Source organism: Branchiostoma lanceolatum, chromosome 7, assembly GCF_035083965.1.
Source record: "Branchiostoma lanceolatum isolate klBraLanc5 chromosome 7, klBraLanc5.hap2, whole genome shotgun sequence".
Lineage (NCBI taxonomy): Eukaryota > Metazoa > Chordata > Leptocardii > Amphioxiformes > Branchiostomatidae > Branchiostoma > Branchiostoma lanceolatum.
In genome coordinates, this window is record NC_089728.1 from 19,111,553 (window position 1) to 19,134,652 (window position 23,100).

The 23,100-nt window shown below is 40.0% G+C and overlaps 1 protein-coding gene across 1 annotated transcript; it reads left to right on the plus strand.

Moving 5' to 3' along the window:
- The first annotated feature begins 4,307 nt into the window (after nucleotides 1–4,307).
- On the plus strand, nucleotides 4,308–22,331 carry LOC136438054 (pro-epidermal growth factor-like). Its single transcript, XM_066432717.1, has 16 exons — nucleotides 4,308–4,506; nucleotides 4,913–4,978; nucleotides 6,181–6,437; nucleotides 7,910–8,051; nucleotides 8,522–8,687; nucleotides 11,113–11,240; nucleotides 11,648–11,767; nucleotides 12,852–13,001; nucleotides 13,626–13,784; nucleotides 14,205–14,430; nucleotides 15,714–15,862; nucleotides 16,349–16,375; nucleotides 16,886–17,005; nucleotides 18,092–18,260; nucleotides 20,363–20,568; nucleotides 21,447–22,331. The coding sequence occupies exons 2-16, from the start codon at nucleotides 4,915–4,917 to the stop codon at nucleotides 21,455–21,457; spliced, it is 2,094 nt and encodes a 697-aa protein (XP_066288814.1). The 5' UTR covers nucleotides 4,308–4,506; nucleotides 4,913–4,914; the 3' UTR covers nucleotides 21,458–22,331.
- The last annotated feature ends 769 nt before the right edge of the window (nucleotides 22,332–23,100 follow it).

Sequence of the window (23,100 nt, forward strand, 5' to 3'; positions counted from 1 at the left end):
CTATTTAGTTCTGATAATAAATTCAATTTAAAAAACGTGATAAGTAGGGAAACTGGCGATAAGTCATTTTGGTACAAATATCTTGATAAAAAGCTGCTATTTAGATACTAGTACTCACGAATACTTTTTCAAGTGAATTAATGAGATAGCGACCCTCTATGTTCTTAATTCACTAGACAGAGACTCACGAATTCTTCTTCTGAATCTCTATCTTGTGAATTAATGAGATAGAGAATCCCTATATCATTAATTCACTACAAGGAGACAAAAACTGTAAGAAAATGATAATGATAACGATGATGACTTACTTTTTTGATAAAGCGCTTTCTGTTTCTATGTGTGGCCTGAAGCTTAAAGCGAACGCCGCTACTAATGCCGCTTGCCAGTAAGCTAGTGACAGCGCAAAATCGTGTGTCCAGCTTTTTTATAGCGCTGGTCACAATGTTAGCTATTTAGGTCAACGCGTATGACATCGTGACCGAATAGAATTTAGATACAAGTGCGCGCCGCCGCGTTGTTTTTCTTTTTGTTGATATATATTTCGCTTTGCAGTTGATAGATATGTTATAAAAGTCATTGCCATATCATGGTACGTGTTTTATGTTCAAATGAAAATGTATTTCTTTTTACTTTTCTAGTTGCGCACAAAAATCACACGTTAAGCGTACATAGTGACCTACTTTCTTGCGTTGTCAAATCTATTTTAGGCCCCTTTTTCGGCAATACTAGGTCGTAAACCTTGACCTATCGCGCACTTTGTACCCATTTCTATCGAAAACGATCAATTCTCACATAGATGGCTGTCTGGAACTATGGTGACGTCTGCAAATTGATATATCTGTGTCAAAAAAGGGTAGAAATTTAGAAGCAAACAGGAGAACACTGGGCAATATTTACCTCTTGTTCGCAACGGTAGATTTATGTTGACAACGTTCGACAGTTTGGTCGTATATTTCTTCCGTACTAACTGACATGATACAGAAAATATCAATCATATCATCGTCACGGTTTATACAAATTAGGATTTATAAACGCCACGTACGGTAGCCCGGAATGGTTGACATAATATCCAAGCAGCAATATTTCCTTTTTTAATATCTTGGTTTTGATTTTGACGGTGAGTAATTAAAGGCAACCAGAGTAATATTAGGGCCCAAAATGTGGAAATAAAAAAATGCTGAAATCTTAATGGTAGTGACATGTATCACACTGTTAACCACATTTGCGTAATAACTTCACACTTTGAGCATTTTAAAACCGCGCAAAATCGTGCCGTACGATGATTCCCTTAGTTTCGCGAGCCTACAAAAACCCCGGCAATGATTTTCAGCGAGTTCTCACATCACAACGGCGTCGTATTTTTGCATGATGGACGTCGCTATACATTGTGATAGCGTTGTTTAAATCAATCATGTATAGAAATGACTAAATGAATTGACCTTCAAAATAAACAATTTCGGGCCGTAATATTGCTTGGGTATCCTTTAAAATGAAAACACAGACAAAATCTAGACACACAAAAAAGAGTCGGAACCACGCATCTGCTTGGAAATCTGGGTCAACGCCCTTTCTCCGACGCATTGACCCAATTTTTGCCGTGGTGCCCAGCAAACGTGAACGCAGACATGTCAAAAACAGATGACTCCTACATTCTCATGCGGTGTCATTACATTCCGATGCGATGGTATATATAGCCATGGCACAGCCGAATTCCCGTGCAAAAGCGGTCGTATTATTGTAGTCGTGACCGTATCGGTAAAGTGTATAAAGTCATATAAGCACATGGATATTAGGTAACGCAAAAGGATGCTTTTCGATATCCTTTTATATCACCAGTAATTTATCTATAGCTCACTGATCCGTAAACGTTTCTCTATGTCTTTATTTATTTCGCCACAAGGGAGCAAATTGTTTTACCTTTGTCTGTCTGTCAGTCTCTCTGTATGTCTGTCTGTCTGTCTGTATGTATGTATGCATGTATGTATATATGCCTGCCTGCCTGTCTGTCTGTCTGACTGTATGTATGTATGTATGTATGTATGTATGTATGTCCGTCTGTCTGTCTGTCCGCCTGTTTGTCTGTCTGTCTGTCCACCTGTCTGTCTGTGTCTGTGTCTGTCTGTCTGTCTGTCGGTATGTCCGTCCGTCTGTCTGTCCGTCTGTCTGTCCACCTGTTTGTCTGTATGTATGTCCGTCCGTCTGTCTGTCCGTCTGTCTGTCTGTCTCTGTCTGTCTCTGTCTATCTGTCTGTATGTCTGTCCGTCTGTCTGTTTGTCTGTATGTCTGTATGTCTGTATGTATATATGCATATATGCTCAGTGCTGTCATGCTTGTTTGTGGGACTTGAAGGACTGCAATTAATGCAGTGTGGGTAAGGGGGTGAAGTCTGTCATCTCTTTCGATCAAAGTTTATTATTAGTATTAAGTTCATCATCTTTGATTGACAGTTCGTCTGAGGAATGGGTAATAGACCGATGCAGACTGTCAATCAAAATAGCGGTTCGACCAATAAAATAGGGTATGCAGTGTTGCATTTCGGAGTCTTGATGTTTCATTGGACAGGCCTGGCAACGCTTGCTGTCAATCAAATGAACTAGGATCCAGGCATGCATTCCCACCATTTCCCGATGGAAGACTTTGCCTAACTTAAGCCCCTGTCACACATTCACGACGTTGCTCCCGAACACTCCCAACCAATGTCGGCGCAGGGCTGTCGTCTTTGAAACGATCGTCGCCATTTTAAACGGCTGTCGCCATTTCAAACGATCATCGCCATCTTAAACGGTCTTCGCCATATCGCTGACCTGTCGATACCATATCCGAGTGATTCATAACTTTTTTGGGAGGGCTGACAAGAAACAAAAACGCATACAAAGCAACAGGTCATTACAAATTTACGATGAATAAAAATGTATAAAAGAATCATCGAAAAAAGAAAGTAACTGTCTCGGGTTAGAAACCGTGCCGACAAGCATTTTGAAAGAGCGAAATTATGATATATACCATATGAAGCTCCTAACATTAATTAACGGCCATGTTTTTCTTTTAAAAGGATTTATGGAGAAATTTGTCTCAACTCGTTTTGCGAACCTTGTGCAATTTTTCCATTCTCGAGAATGAGCGACGGTTTTTTCAATCCGACAATCCAACTAGCGGTCTCAACAGGAACTGCAGACTAGGCATTGACAGGGTACATACTAACATAGCTTTCAACATGTGACACGACCCTGAAAGTAGTTGTATCAGACGCACATTTTGACAACGCCTAGAGAGACATATTGCAGCAATGTTTAATCACATCCATGTTAGTTGTCCATTTCAAAAGTCAGTGTTTCATATAGAAACGTTTTATCGCTTGGACATAATTTTCTTCGATTGAATGCACATGGTTTACACGTGCCATCGTGTCATTCCCTTGGTAGGGTTGGCCGATTAATCTGAAATCTTAAACAATATCTACTAGTATCTAGTTTCATTGTAAAAAGTACACATCAATAAATGAATGAAGATCTTTAATCTATTGTACATTGCCCCACTGGGCTAAGCACATATAACAATATACATATTCACATGTGCATATATAAACATCTGGTATACTCTAGTACGTTTGACTTCCCCTCGCTTCTTGGTATAAATGTAGGAGGCTGTATGATTAGTTAGAGTTGGTTTATCGAAGGCTGTAAAGAATATAGATTTCTCTTTACTATTCATGATCAAAGTACATTTATCTTAAGTTTATAAGAAGGAAATCTCCCTATGTTGAATTTTTGGGTCCGAGTACTGGTTTGAGTCACGTATCTCGAAATAGCTGATGAGGTGTATGTGTCTTGGTAAGTGAAAGGTTGTTCCCCTTCTATTGTTCTTCTAGTCAATGAAAGGGAAGGTGTGTCGCCCGAGGTGACAATCTTTTCCACCGATTATGCTAACTAAATAGACCAGGTTAACCGACATGATTGTGCAACTTGTTGACGAAAACTCACACTTTCTAAAATGATATTTCATGACTTTACAGGATGTAGACTTCACAAAATTAGGAAAAAATTGCTTTTAAGCCCTTCGGATATTTACCGGTTGCGTATGGTAGCTAATATTTGCTTAGATCTAGACTTAAAAAATGAAGTTGAATATGTTGTCCCGAGGGCTGTTCAGAACAACAAGAGCGATGTTCGCCTCCTTCAGGTCAAATCATTTGCATAAAGTGGGCGGAGTCATCACACTTCATGATGCTCTTTTGACCTTCGACGTCACCTAGAATACAGATAATTATAGGTTGTCATAATGTTTTAAACACGCCCCCAAAAGACGACCTATTTTTTGAGGGTCGTTTCCTTGTGGGGCCCGGACAGTGTGCCATGACATAAGAAACGGCGGGACAATTTTTCTCTGGCGACAACTGAAAGAATTCCGTCAGGACATAGCTTGTCACAGTTTTGCGAAAAAGCAGAGCTCAAAGTCAGACGAAGAAGTCGACTTTCAGACAAGCTACGGACGTGTGCTCAACTATCGGTAAGTTTTGAAATGTCGCAGTATTGTCATTTCGTATTTGCACAATTGAAACCGATTTTGGACGTGTCCTAGTTTGAATTGAAAGGTGACAACCTGGTTATGTTTTTCTGTCTCTAGTATTCGTAAAAGTAGACCGTAGCTAAGCTACACTGTGGTTGTTTGCACCGATGGAAGTTTCTTAAAAATCAAAACATAGGTGTCACTGGGTCTTGTTACATCGGAATGTCGCATAGAACATAAGAACAATGAATTTCTTTGTAGCGATAGTGTCAAGTTGTGTTATAAAGAATTAGCACATACCAGTTTTACTCAATTTTTACTTTTTCTCCCCCCGAAATGATCACCTCAATGTTTATCATTTTGAATATCTGTATTAAAACGTCTTTTTGAACCCGATTTCTTGCAGACATGGCCGCCCTCAAGTCTCTGGTCTTGTTGGTGACGTTCCAACTTTTGTCGCCATTTTGTGTTGGTGAGTCTTTTGTAATTGCTAATTCTTCAGACCGTTTCTTTGTTTTGTTTGTTTGTTTATGGTTTTGTTTTCCTATCCTCCGTATGTTGTATCGGCTGTAAACAATATTGAAACATGCTTCAAGGAGAAGAGACTAAGATTAACCTTCGTTGTGCTACCTTGTGCTTAGTCAAGTGAATAATCACTTCCTTGTCGTAGCAATAGTCCGCGTAACAAAATCTCCACCTTTTGCGTATAAAGCTTATATGTATATCTTCGATTATTGATTTAGATTGGCATTTAATAACGTAAACACCTGTGACATGCCACATGATAGTATTTAGAAATGCTTTATGATTCGTGTGTCCTGTTTTTACTCCATGATTACGATTGTTTTTACGTGCGACGTCACACATTGTAGCTTGGCAAAATCACTTCCTCCAGCTGGTTTGCTCAGGAGTTCTGACTTAAAGGCAACAAACGCAATATTAGGGCAATAAAATGCAGACCCTACCCATGTATTCCCTATCTTGAATATCATTGGCATAAATGAGGGACGATAAGCACAGCAAGAAGGCCAGTTGTTAATAAGATATAAAAGAACACATAACAAGACGAATTTTTATTATCGCCCCTGAAATTCTTTTTGTAACCTAACTTTTGTCAAACATTGTTAGGTGCATCGTATTCAGCCATGTTTGATTTGATTAAAAAAGAAATATAGGGTCACATGGGGAATTTAGAAGAATACTGAATGCTTTTTGAGGCGCACGCTACAAGTGGGTATACTGTAACAAGCATTCATTTTTACTTCCTAAAATTTATTCGAGACTAACTCTCCCCTCTGGAGTTTAGGACTCCTTTAGTTAAAGTTAAAATCCACCCACACCATTATTGATGTATAGGGCGGTGCCCATCTCCGTTTCATAGCCCTGGGCCACACTGTGGTACAATCACTGTAGCAGGGGGCTAGTCCACTGGAAGTGAAGTGTGTTTAACTTTAACTACTGTTCCAGAAGTATGTACCATTTTTATAAAGTCTTTGGTATGACTCAATGCGCCTCTTGTCCAGAGGTGTCCTACCTGGGGCTTGAACCCCAGTCCTTCTGGTCCAAGTAATTTGAACCAGATGTGGTGAGAGGCAGTAGGCGCAGACCACTACACCACAGGGATACCCCATATAGGACTCCTTTAAGACGAGTTATTTCTATACACAAATATAGAGGCAAAGGTTTTGGTCAAGCGGCAGGCGGGAAACAACATCGATATCACGTCTCCAGCGACTCCTCGGTTCGACGTGTCGGACGCTTCCATCCCGCCCATCGACCGTTCCGACAGCTCGGACGACTGCGCGAACTTCAAGACGTTGTTCATCACGGACCCCCACCACGCCTGGGGAGGGACCCGACACGTCTTGCACGTGAACTTCACCGGAGAGATGTTCAACTATCACACCATCGTCTACGATATGAACCATAAGGTATTTTGTAACGTCATAGTCATGTAGATCAACCATATAAGCTCATGATCCCGTACTATACACTCTTGTATCAGGTAGATTAGTAGTTAAGTACATGTACCAGTAGATGCCATACTTTGTACCTTGTACAATTGTTGTGCATGCAATGAAGTTATATGTATCTATGTAATACCAACAACATATATGTAATGCAATACATGCGTCGGTGCGAAACAAAACTAGGCACATTAGGCATTTGTATTGTACGGAACATATCATTCTCTAAAACTGGTGTCAGTAGTGGGATGACTTTACGAGAGGGATGCATGATTGAACAATTGAATGCCACACCATAGTCTTAGACATGTATCCTGAGATATTTCATATCGTAAGCCTTTCAAAGCAAAGCAAAGCAAAGCAAAATAATTTGAATTGATTAGGACATATGGGATACTAATATACCCTGCCCAACAACTCAAGACTATCAAACTCACAGTCGTTTTGGGGTGTTTAAATTTTGACATTATGCTATAAGGGAGGGATAGTCTGAATTGATAATTCTGTGTGACATATGCAAGCGAAATAACCACTGTCTTCGTGTGTATGTCTGAAATGTTGTGACTTTCCTCATTCCACCCAGGTGTAAAAATGGGTACCTGAATTAAGTTGGGGAGGTAAAAAAAGGCGGTGGAAAGATAACAACCCAAACTTGCCCTCAAAAAGGCTATGCAACTACATTTACCGTATCAAGCTCATTGTTCTCTAGATCTGTATCTGGCACTGTTAAAATAAGTTATAAAACTTGTAGTACAGTGTCACATTGTCCTTGTCTGTCCAAAAGGAAAATCAATGTTACGTGGGCATGGAAACTCACCAAAATAGTCCAGGGCTCGGAATTCATTTTAGGGAATAGGTGCACTGGTGCACCCAACCAAAATGATTAGGTGCACAGAAAAGAAATTGGGTGCACCACATGAAATTAAGTTGAATGTCACCAAAACATAAGTTTGACGCTACTGTCTCTCTTAAGAACTTCAATCTGTAATTTTATCCAGATTTCAAAATTTCAACCAAGCAATACATCAAATTAAGCACAACAAAAGGTTATATTGCCTTTTCTGATACTTACATTTCAACAATATTCTGTATGTTAGAGTCCATTCCAAGTCACCGCACGGATGTTTTTTTTCCATTGTTTAGAATTAATTTGAACGGTTTGCAAGTATTTCTAATACATAGTTTATACTTTGTAAACATTTCGAACTTGGTTTAAACTTTATAAAAAAATTTCCTCAATCCTAAAACATTTCTAAGGCTATTTACGATATTTAGAAATGATTATAATAGTATACAAGAGAACCGTTGTCCTATAATCTAGGTGTGCACCCACAGTCAGAAATGAGGTGCACAGGTCCAATTTTGGGTGCACACAGGTACACATCCATCCACTATTTCGAGCCCATTAAACACTGTTGATTTTGTGTCACTTACAGCCCTGGGCAAACGATTTCGATCCAGACGAAAATCAGGTCTACTGGACGAACATATGGACCAGCCCGGTGGCAGGCAGTGTGGAGAGTGAACACAGGAACGGGTCAGGCACCATAGAGCTCATCACCAATAGCGGGCTACAAGGTAAGGAAGAAATAAATAAATAAATAAATAAAAAAGAAAGAAATAAAAAGAAAGAAATAAAAAGAAAGAAGAAAGAAAAAAGACGATGAATGGACGGATGAGTAATAAAAGATAGAAATAGAGAAAGGCAAGAAATGTATCCGATTCACAAAACGAATAGCCGCTTTAATTCATTTGAGGTGAAGAGAAAGATAAGACGAATTTGAAAGAAAGAAAGAGAGATAGAAAGGAAGAAAGAGAGATAGAAAGAGAGAGAGAGAGAGAGAGAGAGAGAGAGAGAGAGGAATAATTATATATAGCTGAAAATCCATTTAAACATAGTCAAAGCTATTCTTTGTTTCGCAGACAATGGTGGTAAATCTCCCCTCGAAAAATATCAGGACTCTTGCTATTGTTGTAGTTCGGTCTTTAAGTTATAACTATCGGTTCTGTTGTGTCATTTGTATAATTATCCCTTCAAACATGTCCAGAACCCTACGGCATTGCCATCGACCACGTCAGCAGCCAGCTCTTCGTCACCGACGCCATCGGAAACAAGATCGAGTCCTCGGACCTGGACGGCGGGAGCCGCGCTACAGTCGTGCCGGGGACCGCCCAGTCTCGCCCGTGTGCCATCGCCACCGACTCGCTGCGCGGGTAGGTCCGCCATTTTGTTGTTGAACCGGTTTGACCGCCATTTTGCAACCCGTCAGATATACGCATGCGCAGTGGCACCTACCAGCGTGAAGTTACCTTATTTGGAAGAAAGGGGGCGTTTCTGATTGACCCATTATTGACCTCACGTTCCCAGCGACATGATTCTAGCGACAGACATTTGAAAAATGGCACAACTGACAGTATTCAGTGTGTTAAATGTTAAACTTATGTTTTACAGTACAAATCAATACAGGTTAACTCCGAATCAATTTAGAACCATCAATTATAGAGGTCTGAAAATATCTAGATATGTTGGGAGGAGAAGGGGGAACTCCCAAGGGCCACTTTTTCTTGGTATTCCCCATACGTCATGCGGTCTATTGTCTAGCGCTCATCCAATCACAGCGCGCACACGTGTAGTCCACGCCCCTTTCTTAGAAATGATGTCATACCGCTCCGGGCAACACAGTTGCCCAGTAGATAAACCAGACCCGTGTAACTCCGCCCACCAATGTGACGTCACGTCGCGTCACGGCAGCCTTGAAACGTAGTCAGAAAATTAAACCGGTTCTTGGCACGGACAATCGGTCTAGTCTGGTTGAAATCACGCCCCTAGCGGTCATACGAATGTTTAACCCTCTAGATTCTGCAAAGCGGCAGTTTGTACTTCACAGATTAACAATTGATCAGTCAGGTGGATAGTTTACAGTCGGGTGCACAGATTTGCATTAATGACGCTGGAACAGCCACTACCGCAGGCACGTTCACACACAGAAACCTGTTCCTCTGAAGTTGACAGATCTAATGCGCAATAAAACAATAATTACTCAAGCAACTGGATAGATATGGGAAACGACCAGCCGGATCAGGTAGTATCCAATACTTTTCGCCAGTGACTGAGTGAAACGTCAGATCGTTTCCAAAAACTATCCAGTTTCCTGAGTAACTATTTTCTTGCGTATCTTATTATCTGGGCGTCTAACCTTCATCGACGTGACAGATCTAATGCATTGAAGGAACAAAACTGCACTACCAATTTCGACTCCCAATATTGAAAACACAAACAGACAACTAGAAAGGCAACATTTGCGAGCAAATACAGCATGTTTAGCCATACTCCTCGCCATGCAAAAAATGGACTCTCCCAAAATAACAATGGACCATTCTAAAATACTTGCACTAAAAAAATGAATCACCCCAGTCCAAATTTGAGTCTTCCAGTAGCACCTCAACACAATATGGACCAGTCCACAACCATATCCACTTATTGATTAACAAATACACTTCTGCTAACAAATGGACTTTTTCATAATCATTCCAGCTCAAAATTGAAAGAAATAATTAAAGAATCCTCCCCTTGCAAGAATGGATATATTCCGTGCATTTCCATGTAAACCAGTCGAAAAATATCTGCTGAAAATTACACTCTTGCGCATAATCAACCCAGTTCAAAATTGAATTAAAATCAACCCCAGGGAAGAATGAAGTTTTCCATAGTATACATATGAAGATTTGACAGGAGAAGAAGGAAATGACCAAAAACAACATATTTCAGCGATAGTATGGGTGAAATATGAAAATGTGACACCCCTTTGTTTGAATGTACTTTGGGTTGAAAATAACGAAACGAAAAAATTCTTTGTTTAAAAAATCGTTTTGAAAGGCTGTATGCCAAACATTTGAATGAGGGCCTGTGTACATGACCAAGGCAGACACATACCAGATTTCACATTATTTTGGTTTAATACATAGGAACTGGAGATGTGTATCTTTGTTAAAAAAAGAGTGAACAAAGCCATGTAATCACATGTCCTAGGAATTCCCATACCATATTTGGCATGAATACTAGCACACCTGCGCCAGGAATGCAAGATAATTAGATTAACCCAATTGACCAATCAGGTGGTCGCAAGGCTCACAGGCATGCAAGGCCAGGTGCAAGGCACTTGGGGTCAATGACCTTTAGGTCATATGTAGTATTGAAAGTGACAGAAGTGGCAAATATTGTCAAGAAACCCCAAAATAAATCGTTTTGAATATATGTATGCCAAAAATGGGAATGTAGTCCTTTAAATATTTGTTCAAGCCACATATACAGCAAATTTCAGGTCATTCGGTTGAAATACCAGGGCGCAGGAGGCCAAGATATGCTAAAAATAGCCTAAAAACCTCAATAAAATCACTTTCAAGGTTAATATCAAAAAACGGAAAAGAACGCACATTGGTTTTTGCCTACATTACCTCTGTACCAAATTTCAGGTCATTTGGTCAAAAAATGACAGAGATGAATCGATTTGAAGATTTGACAGGAGGAGAAGAAGAAGAAGAAGAAGAAGAAGAAGAAGAAGAAGAAACATGAGTAAAAACAATATGTTTAGCCATACTAGGTATGGCTAAACATAAAAAAATATTTTTTGTCCCAAAGGTTCATCTTTTGGACCGACTGCGGCTCCAGTCCGAGGGTAGTCCGTGCTAACCGTGACGGAAGCGGCCTGGCTGTCATCGCGAGCACTAATCTCGTCAAGCCCTACGCCATAGCTGTGGATGCCGGTGGTAAGTATTTCGTCCTTCCGACAACGTGTTACGATTTTCCGCAGTTCTCCATTTCCTTGCAAACCTCGCATTCAAAGGATTTTCAGTACCAAGAAAAGTGAGATAATAGATTTTTTGTCGGATAAACGTAGTTGTCTAAGTGTGAAACGAAGCAATTCTTGTGTCCTAGTGTTGGCTAGCAAGCTCTTCTATGTACTCTGTAAGATCAGAAAACAGGTTCAACTGCAGTAGCTATTCTACCACTTGGAATGAATTGCAGGTGAACTTGGCGTTGCTTAGATTTTCCTTGAGAAAAACTAATTTTTTGCTTGACCTCGTCCGTACATTGTCTAGCTACCGATGACATTGTACATCTTAACCTTGCATTTCTCTGGGATGTTTTACTGACAACCCCTCTATTTTCACAGAGGCAAAGGTGTATTGGGGCGATGGGTCACGCGGTGTCATTGAGAGGTCGGACATGGACGGCAGTAACAGGGAGTCGTTCCTGACCATCCAGGGGGGCAGCGCCAACATGTACGGTCTAGGTAGGTCCTATAAAGTATCTCTGTGGTACACTAGTACTGACTATCATTCCTGATCATCTATAGGGCAGCGCCAACATGTACGGTCTAGGTAGGTCCTATAAAGTATCTCTGTGGTACACTATCATTCATGCTATCTATGGGACAGCGTCATGACACCAACATGTATGGTCTAGGTAGGTCCCATAAGATATCCCTGTGGTACACTATCATTCATGGCTATCTATGGGGCAGCGCCATGGCGCCAACGTGTACGGTCTAGGTAGGTCCCATAAGTATCCCTGTGGCACACTATCATTCATGGCTATCCATGGGGCAGCGCCATGGCGCCAACGTGTACGGTCTAGGTAGGTCCCATAAGATATCCCTGTGGTACACTATCATTCATGGCTATCTATGGGGCAGCGTCATGGCGCCAACGTGTACGGTCTAGGTAGGTCCCATAAGTATCCCTGTGGCACACTATCATTCATGGCTATCCATGGGGCAGCGCCATGGCGCCAACGTGTACGGTCTAGGTAGGTCCCATAAATTATCCCTGTGGCAACCTATCATTCATGGCTATCTATGGGGCAGCGTCATGGCGCCAACGTGTACGGTCTAGGTAGGTCCCATAAGTATCCCTGTGGCACACTATCATTCATGGCTATCCATGGGGCAGCGCCATGGCGCCAACGTGTACGGTCTAGGTAGGTCCCATAAATTATCCCTGTGGCAACCTATCATTCATGGCTATCTATGGGGCAGCGTCATGGCGCCAACGTGTACGGTCTAGGCAGGTCCCATAATGAATCCCTGTGCTACGCTGACCAATGCAGTGTTTTGTAAAAGTTATCTTACGCATCAATGTCTCCCTACCATGGCTATCATTGTTTAGAAAACAGTGTCATCGTGCATTTTGATCAAGTGTAATCAAACTTTGTACGGATTTTATGCCCTGTACCTGTTGGCGCACTTCATGCGTGTATCTTTATAAATGTCACATGCCAAAGCCAAGAGTAATAAAGCTGAATCTCTGAATCTGAAGTCAAGACATCTTTCAAGAAGCAGTTTTATCGTCAGAGTTGTGTTTCTTGCCTTTCCTCAGACGTGGATGAGTCGCACGTGTACTTTACCGACTGGGCCACCCCCAGCTGTCTGCACGTGGTGAGTAAGGCCGCCCCTGCCGCCGACTACACCGTGGTGGGAGGAGTGCCACTGCTGCAATACCTCACGGACGTTCGGGTGTACGGGCACTGTAAGTTATTAATAACTTCTTGCAATACGCTAGCCTCTACTACGCCCCGCGGATGGCTGGAAAAATAGTAGAAATTGGCCAAATAGAGTGAATAGTATGCTAATGGAGTCGGCAACGGAGAGAGGGTCCAATATGCCATCCACGGGGTCGCAAACGGTAACTTCTATAGCGGACTAACTCCTCTGGCATGTTATCCGTCTATTTGGCCAATTTCTACGATTATTCCAGCGATCTGTGGAGCCTGGTAGAGGCTAGCAATAAACCAGTTCACGATTTAAAGTGCGCATGACAAGCGAGATATCAAAGTTAAAGGTACCTGAGACATAAACAAAACACGTCTGGACATGTATCAAGCATGGTCTAGAGAAGAACTGTTTACAGGTAAGGGCCTTCACCTTTAACACATTACCCACAATGCATCTCGCTGCGCATGCGTAGTTTAAACCAAGAACCGGCTTATTGTTTGAAAACCTTTCCTGCGGTTATTGAAATAAAAATGGTTTAGTCAATAATGATCAATCTTAAAAATGCAAGAAAAAAAATCAACAAATACGTAGAGTTGAATATGTTTTAAGCACGCTCGATGAATTACGATCATGAACGGGGGATTGTTTATGTTATTAGGTCCCAACGACTATACCGGGTGCAACCCCAACCCGTGCCTGAACGGTGGCGCCTGTGTGCCGGTGTCTAACGGCGGGTTCACCTGCAACTGCGCCGCGGGATTCACCGGACGGATGTGCGAACTACTAGACGTGCCGACTACTACACCGGCGTACGGAAGTAAGGAGTGTATATCGTCGTTTCTATTAGAGTAAGAGGAAGGTATAGGCAGAAAGAAAGGATTCCGATTGAGAAAAGAAAAAAAAGAAGGGACGAAATTGAAAGAAAGGTAAGAATAAAACATGGACAGATAGAAAGGATTCCGATTAAGAAAAGAAGGGAAAAAAGGGACGAAATTGAAAGAAAGGAAATAATAAACATGGAGGAAATAATGAAGGGAGGAAAGAATGAATGAATGAATGAACGGAGGAGAAAAAAGGAGGAATGTAGAATGAAGGAGGAAAGAGTGGAGGAAGAAAATGAAATTGAAGGCAGGAAAGAAAATGAAGGGAGGAAAGAAAGAATCAAAGGAGAAAAGAAAGAATGGAGGAAAGCCTATATCTTCGTTGAGAAAACGAACGAATATTCAATACATTTTAGACTGCGAGGATGGCTGGCATCAACTCGGGTCCAGCTGTTTCAAGGTGTTCGAGACTCCTAGCACCCATGATGCGGCCGAGAGTACCTGCGAAGCCGCGGGGATGTACGGCAGACTCGCCATAGACAAGAACCCGGTAACACACGACTTCCTCTCTCGTCTGATCACGGTACGAGACAGATGCGACATCATAGGACTTGACGACATCAAAGAGGAGGGAGTGTGGAGGTAAAATACAGTCTAGAATACACACCCGACTAATCGAACCACGTGAATCGCATTCAAACTCATACTTTCTAACTTGCGTTAACGACTACATCTGACCAAACAAACTCGCCAGTGATATGGTGGAAGGTGTCAGCTTCCAAAAGACGTTTTCAGATTGACAATTTTGGCATTTTGGAAGTGATTAAATCCGCCCGCGATTTAACGTTTAGAGAAAAGTAGTGGAAACTAGAAGTTACATCGCGGGCACGTTCAATCACTTACAAAGTGCCAAGATTGTCAATCTGAAGCTGACACCTTCCACCATCTCACTGGCGAGTTTGTAGTCGTTAACGCAAGTTAGAAAGCGATTTGTCGGGAAATGTCTGATACGAATGCGATTCAATAGGTTCGATTGGTCGGGCTGAATACAGTAAAATATAGCACTGTTAACACCGCATTGTAACTGTCCTTGTTTATGTATATGTCACAGTACAGTACAGATTTGAATTCCAATCTGTACTAGTAGGATTCCAGATCTTACTGGATTCCAATCTGTATTGTGACATATCCATGTAAATACTTTAGTTTTGGGACTGCATCAATTAGCAGCGACACCTATGCTGCAGTGCAATGTGAACCAGTCAGAACTGCCCTGAGGATGGTGACAGGCGGTCATCAAAACGTTAGTGGAGTAAAACACTTGGTTGTGTACAAATAGTACATTTTTTTATTGACTTACCAGCCTGATTAAACAACTCACAGAAATACGATTTTGACCTTCGTCTTCCAAGCACGTACCCACATACCAAAATATCATGACAATCCATTGATAGGTTCTTAGGTTATGATGACAACAAATATCTAGAAACACACACACATACACACACATAAACAGAAAATTTTATTATCACGATGTATTGATATATGGTTGTAATTGATTCCTATGATTTTGTAATGTATTTTTATGTATTGTATTCTTACATAACATATATCATAACGATTTTTGCTCCGTCTTTTGTAGGTTGTGTATACAAGCTGTATGTTAGTCTGTACTTTTGTGGGTCACCCGTTACAAGCGAGAGCTGCCTAGGCTGACCCAGTGTAATGGCTTGTTTTCACTGTCAATAAATACATACACCTCAATTTTTCATGAAGTTAATAACCTTCTTGACGAAGGTAAACAGACATCCAACCGTGTCATGGAAAGCACCCAAAACGGGACGGTAGCTGCAGTTGGCTAGCTAACCGCTAGAGTGATTTCGCATGGTTGTTTAGTGGTAACGAGGTTTGTTCGTACCTTACAGGCATGGCGATGGCACTCTGGCCAGTCCCCCGTTCGAACCGTGGAAACCCGGCACGTGGAACAGCAACAAGAAGGACTGTGTTGGGATCGACAATGGCGAATGGGTGCCCGTGGACTGTGACGAAGAGAACTATTTCATCTGCGAACTACGTAAGTCATGATCACTTTCACAACAGACATATAGAACACTACATAGCATGGCAATTCATCTGTATTGGTAATCATAGATAGCTTTATTTTCGGATGGACCCGACTACTGCTCCATCTGAGACGTGACTTCAGCAACGGGTGGTAAGTACCAGATAACCTGTGTCGCCCCCCGTCTCTGTTCAAATTGGGACGGTGAGCTCGAATGTGCATTGCTTCCTTCACTCCTCATGCAAAGAAGTTCCAATTTCTCTTAGTGTTTGTCATGCATAAAATGTTTGGTCTTCTTTCATAATATCACTACATCATATCAACGATGGGCTTTACATATACGGTGCAACTAAAAGTATCAAAGATAAATTGATTGTGTTTATAAAAAAGATATATCTTCCTGGAGTAAATGATCACAACGGAATAAAACAACTAAAAGTAAACAATTCAGAACAAAGTATATTCACTTAAATCTTTGATTTTTTGGTTTCCTTGTAGCGCTGATCGAGCCAACAACCCCTGCTCGTGAGTAGATGCATAATGGCAACTATTGCTGCTTGTTCATTGTTCATGATTCATATTTCATAATTTACCTTTCATGATTTCTAATACATTATTCATATTTCACAATTTACCTTTTATAACATATGATACATTATATTCATAATTCATAACCCATATTTCGAACAGTTTACCTTAAACAAGCATTATGATTGAGAGTGCTACGTTTGTACTCTCGTTACATGAAGTAAGGTCAACCCAGACACCATCGCCATGGCATAAATTTTTCATTGCTATTCTTGTTTGTGTTTGGATGTGGGTAGCATCTTCAGTAAACAGGATAACGAAAGCTTGGTGCCACTGTTGAATTGTGCTTTTCAACAATTCAATCTTTATCTTATGAAGAAAGAAAGTGTTTAGAATGTGTCTGAAAACGTCATGACGCAGGGATAACAAGAGAAACGACATGTTTGATGTAAAAGAGTGAAAGGAATTTAAAGACAGATGCTGAATTGTTGACATGGAACTTTTCAGCGCCACCGAATCCCTGTGTTCCGGACCCGTGTCAGAATGGCGGCAGATGTTTGGCGACGGGTGAGGATAGCTACGAGTGCGTCTGTACGGCTGGATACACAGGGACCGACTGCGAACTCAGTGAGTGCCATTTCCCATTCTATCTCACCTATACAGGGCTGACCTTTAAGTTATGGCTGCCCATAGGAAAGCATGTTAAGATACACTGAAACAAGGCTTCATAAAAGTACTAACCCAACTTCAATATTAAAAATTCTTTTACACTGGAAAGTCACAAGGGTTTAGTTGATAGCCATGCAAAGAAAACAGAGGGTTGTACAGCTCAAACTCCGAGGAAAGCTGCCAGTTTCATGGAAACCCTGCCTTTGACCCCAGATTTCTGATGTATCCCTCCTCATGACCCAACAACTCACATCTATCCTTACGCCAAATAAAATGGCAAACTAAACAAAGTCCAACCAAAATGGGAAAGCTAAAACCCTACCTGTTCCCTCTAACCAAAAATGTCTCCAGATTGGGCAAAACATTTCAAGGAAAAGAAAGGTTTTAAATGTTTTAAGTAGGGACTATAAAGGTCAACCCTACTATAAGCTCGTGCACACTTCAAAGGGCACATGCGCGGCGAAAGGAACTGTGGGTAATACGTCAAACTGGTGAAGGCCCCTTGTTTGTAAACAGTTTTCGTCTCGATCATTGTCTCGATTTGTATAACAATGTCCAGACGTGTTCTGTTAATGTCTCAGGTGCCTTCATATTCGATATATGACCCACAACTCCAGTCGCCACGCATGCGTACGAAGTATGAACGAGCTATTTCAATCCTATGCTATACGATATTATTTCCAATCCAAAAATATGATATTTCTCACGCGTAAGCTTCAATCAGATTCTAGTGATAACAAACATCTAAATGTGTTTTTTTAATCATTACTAGATGAAAATGAATATTCTAACAGTATCTTTACTTCTCTGGCAACAAACCTAGTTATGTTTTTTTTTGGTGCAAAATCTTTTCCTTCATCTAGACAATTCTGTCTTCGGTAAGTTCGGTTTGTGGCATAACTCAATAATTTATAAATAGACTGTAACAGTTATCAAATTTGACATGTAGTAATGTCTTAATCCATCAAACAAATTGTTAAATTTTGAGCCCCCTGGTGACCTTCCTCGGCAATGCAGCGTGTTTTATCTTTTTCTAATTCCCAGGTTGCCCAGCTCCCTACAAAATGTTCAACGGGAAGTGTTATTGGCCCTCGACAACCACTAAAAATAATGACGACGCTGCGACCGACTGCGACGCTAAAAGCAACGGCAAACTGGCCTGTGTGAAGGACCAGGCCACCCACGACTACCTGAAGACCAACGTACAGAGGCAGTAAGTGGTATTCCTTAAAGGAAAGCTACACAAAAAATTGAAAATCCTTCTATGCTATGCTTAATATATTCCAAAGTCAAATTCTTACTTCAAGTTGTTTCACATAAGTCTGTCATAGTTCAGGGATTTTCCACAGTTTTTTATTTATTTATTTATTCAGAAAACAAGAAAACAAGATACACATGGACATGGACATAGTGGCGCTACACTCAAGTACATAGACTTATTTTACAGCGCCACAGAAAAACTAAATAAAAATAGACATAGACAATGACAAACTTAAGCCAGTTTCTGAACAAACGTAACAGAAATAAGATAAGATATGACTAAAGTAATGCGTATCAAATTAACGATAGTGAGTAACAACGTAACTGAATATTTAAATACACAAAGTGATTGAAATATGAAATACATAATACATACAACTGTACCGACCCTTGATTTTAAAAGGTAATATTCACAGATGATTCAAGGCGATTCCAAGTAGAAGTACTTAGAACCTCCCTGAATCATTTATAAAGTTTTCGGTAAGTTTCCACAGTTTGCAACTAATGCCGTGCTAACGCCTTCTCGCCTGATAATTAAATTATGTGACGTCAGTGTTTCAAATTTTTCACCTGATGATTGAATTTTAGCACACTGACATCATATGATAGAATTATCAGGTGAACAATTTGAAACACTGACGTCATATAATTCAATTATCAGGTGAGAAGGCGTCAGCACGGCATAAGTTGCAAACTGTGGAAAATCCCTGAACTATGATAGACTTATGTGAAACAACTTGAAGTAATAATTTGACTTTGGAATATATTAAGCATAGCATAGAAGGATTTTCAATTTTTTGTGTAGCTTTCCTTCAAATGTTCGGTAAGAAAATGTCAATCACGTGTCAGTCACGTGTACTTCCTACGATTTTTAGCGAAGGTTTGACACAGCTAATCATCGACAAGGATTTACATTTGATTTTTTTTCCATTACAAGACAGTTGAGTTTTGCCCGTGTGATTAAGTCCTTCATCTCTTAATTATGCAGATCAAGTCTTAATTTGCATTATCCATATACCATTACCTCGGTCTTCATTTAAGTTACCTACGAGTCAAAATATCATTCATCCGCTCTTAACTTATCCTGTTTCAAAGTCTGCAACTGAAACGCCCGCTGCAGTTCCAAACAAGCAAAGCTAGAGGGCCCAAACTAAGGTCACAAGACGTATCTACCAATCGAATCTCTTGACCACAGCTAGTATGGAACACGAGATATCAAAACCAGAAGAATTCTGCTACAGTACCGCTGCAGTATTGAAACAAGCCGCTAGGGGGCCCAAACTGTGATAATTCCTAGGTCTTATCAAGACCTGCCCGCATACCAAATATCAAGACAATCCATCCAGGAGTCCTCGAGTTATTGTGTTGACAGACTGACAGACGCACGGACATTGATGAAAATTTAAAACATAACCTTCTTTGCTCTTTTGCGAACCGTTGTTATATAATAGTATGTGGTATATTATATACACACTTACGAGATGTTAAAGGCACCCAGAGCATTTATGAGGCTTGAAAACTGGAAATATTCTAGTTGCTGTAATCTTTATGAAATTGACATTTTAATACCACTGTTTACCACATTTGCGTGCGGATTTCTTATCAAAAGTGCTCAAAAGTGTCACAAAACTAAACTACATGGTGATCTTTCAATTTCACGCGCCTAGTGTAAATAGACCAATACCATGGCCCCGCCCACCTCCGTCAAAACGTAGAAATGCAAAATTAAAACATAAAAATGCAATATTTGACGGACATGCAGTCACTCCCTCATTGGTCGAACCGCTATAATTGTGATGGACAGTCAGGATCAGTCTATTAGGGCTTGGTTCTCACCACACAGCGACATCGTATCTTTGCTCCTTTAACGTCGATATGTAATGGTAAAGTGTTATTGAAATTTACTATGCGTAGGAATGACTAGAAATTGGAGTTTTTTCAATTCAAGTTTCAAGCATCATAAAATGTTCTGGATGCCTTTAAGGTCTGGCAGGCAACAAAGGCATGGATGTTCTTATACTAATAGTTTCATGGCCTTTTTTTTCTAAATAACAGGCATTACTGGATTGGTCTTAATGACCGCCAATCGGAAGGCAACTTTGTCTACAGCGATGGGGAACCCCTGGGAAGCTTCAATCTGTTCTACAACGGGCACGGTTGGAACAATCACCGGAATCACTGTGTGTACATGAACCGTGGAAGGGATTTTCAATGGGTGTGCTGGATATGCGGCAGGCGCTTGAGGTACATCTGTCAAACAAGTAAGTACCGCAAGTTTCCTACAGAGCTTTTTCACTTCCGTTCTATACCAATCAAGCCATATTGGCGTCCCTATTTGCATTTCAATGGATTTGTGTGTTTTATCTGCAAGCTTTTCAGCGTTCTTGTCGTATTCTCTTAGTTGAAATGTAGACATGTGATAGTAAAAAAGCTTGGGCTATGACTCATTGAAATGGAAATGAGGACGCCAAGATGGCGACGGCTTGTTAACACAGCATTTGTGTGTTTTATCGGCAAGCTATTCAGCGTTCTTGTCGTATTCTCTTTGTTGAATTGTAGACATTTGATAGTAAAAACGCTTGAGCTATGACTCATTGAAATGCAAATGAGGACGCCAAGATGGCGACGGCTTGTTAACACAGCATTTGTGTGTTTTATCGGCAAGTTATTCAGCGTTCTTGTCGTTTTCTCTTTGTTGAATTGTAGACATGTGATAGTAAAAAAGCTTGGGCTATGACTTATTGACATGCAAATGAGGACACAAAGATGGCGACGGCTTGTTAGCACAGCATTTGTGTGTTTTATCGGCAAACTTTTCAGTGTTCTTGTTGAGTTGTTAAACATGGGATGGTGGTTATATTAAAGGGTCGGAAGATTTAAAAATGTAGGAAAACGCTTGAGCTGTTATTTATTGAAATGCACATAGAGACGCCAACATGGCGGCGCCTTGTTACTGCAAGATAGAAAGTCAAAAACGGTTGATACTTCATGATAAGTATCTGCACTGATATATCAAAGGGTTATTTGATAATTAGATTTTTATTGATAAAACTAAACATCCCACAAAAATGTGTCAGATTAATATAGCTTTCCGTAAACAAAATAAAACGTAACTATTCTTTGTTTCCCTCTTCAATAGATCCAGTGTAAGACGAAACTGATGTATTGCTTGATAAAGGAACAACGGACGAACGGACGAACAATGGACTGGACAAGAAAACACGTTTGTTAAGCCCATAGCTATAAAATTCCTCATTGAAATAGTCGATGAACTGCATGCCTGCAAATGTCTCGTGTGGAAAATAGCCTTGCAATTGTACTAAATAAAACTAAGGTAGAGATCATTATTATTAAGCTATGATTGTCATTTTACAAGAATGTACAGCTTGGTGGTAACAATTTATTCTATTACAATTATATGCATTAGCTTATGCTAATTAAGAGTATATACGAAATATGACTCATAACTGTCATGTTAGTGTTTCTTTATTATTTGAACGCATATGGGAACTAGATTGATGGGACAATGCCATGGATCCATATATCAGTTATTTTTAGGTATATATAAATTATAGACATATTTACAAGTTACAACGATAATATGCTAATCAAGAATATACGAAATATGACCCATATCTGTCATAGTGTTTCTCTTTTGGTTGAACGCATATGGGAATTAGATTAAATGGACAATGACATGGATCCATGTTAGAATATGTCATTTATATTCAGAATTTAAAATTATACACCTATTTCAGAATTTATTTGTTGCACGTTTAGACATATATAAAATCTAAGCAAATACATTGACATGCTTCTAGCATATATAGCATTGTTATGTGACCACTGCTTTGGGCAAACCTTTGAAATAAGGTACTGTAGTTCTTATGTACTTAGCAGTATGTATTGTATATTAGAATCTGTTATGCCGTTTTCTTGCTCTTTGAATTTTTCCACATTCTTCAACATGTCTGAAATATCCGATGTACTTTCGTTTACAATAAAGGTGATACAGTGGGGATAACGCTCTTCTCAGTTGTATTGTTGACTTCTTTCTTGAAATTTCTAAAACATAAGTGATGTGTACTGTACTTTCATGTACATGTAGTTAATGTGAAACCCAGATATATAATGAACAGGCCAGTAATATACAGTTTATATATATTTGAACTTCGCACTTTATATACGTATACAACATATCAAATTCAAACATTCTAAACCAACAACTTCCCGTTTATTAATTGCGATTATTTTGACGCGCATATAAACATCAAGCACAAAAATCAGACATATCTCTCTACATATACATATGTAATAACAAAAAGCATCAGAAATTGTCCAGGAAATTCCTGACCCTAAATCCTGAAATCGAAAACATCATTTTTCAACTTTTTTCTCTATTGATTAAAAAACACAACACTAATGTAACTACAAGTATATGTAGCTCTATACTAGTTCCAGGAAAACTCAATGACCATGCTATACTCAATATATATGTCTAGTGATCTTTACGATTGTCATACAATACAAGATGCAAAATAACTTTATTGAAAACCGCAGAAATGTAGATTAGAACCAATGTACAATGATTAAAAACATAGGATAGCAATATCATCGGATATGATACGTATGACCCTGAATCTGACATTTGAAATAGTAGGACAGACAATAGTTAAAATCGACGCATCACATTAAGTATATTTACAGAATCAAAAACAGGTCAATGTTCATACTGGTTGCTAAGGCGGGTCTGATACGGCATGCTAGATTTCAAGTACCGATTAGTTCTGACT

Coding starts and splice junctions, on each gene's coding strand:
- LOC136438054 (XM_066432717.1), top strand. CDS start 4,915: ATGGCCGCCCTCAAGTCTCTGGTCTTGTTGGTGACGTTCCAACTTTTG. Junction 11,768..12,851: donor CGCCAACATGTACGGTCTAG/GTAGGTCCTATA, acceptor GCCTTTCCTCAG/ACGTGGATGAGTCGCACGTG. Junction 15,863..16,348: donor CTATTTCATCTGCGAACTAC/GTAAGTCATGAT, acceptor GTTTCCTTGTAG/CGCTGATCGAGCCAACAACC.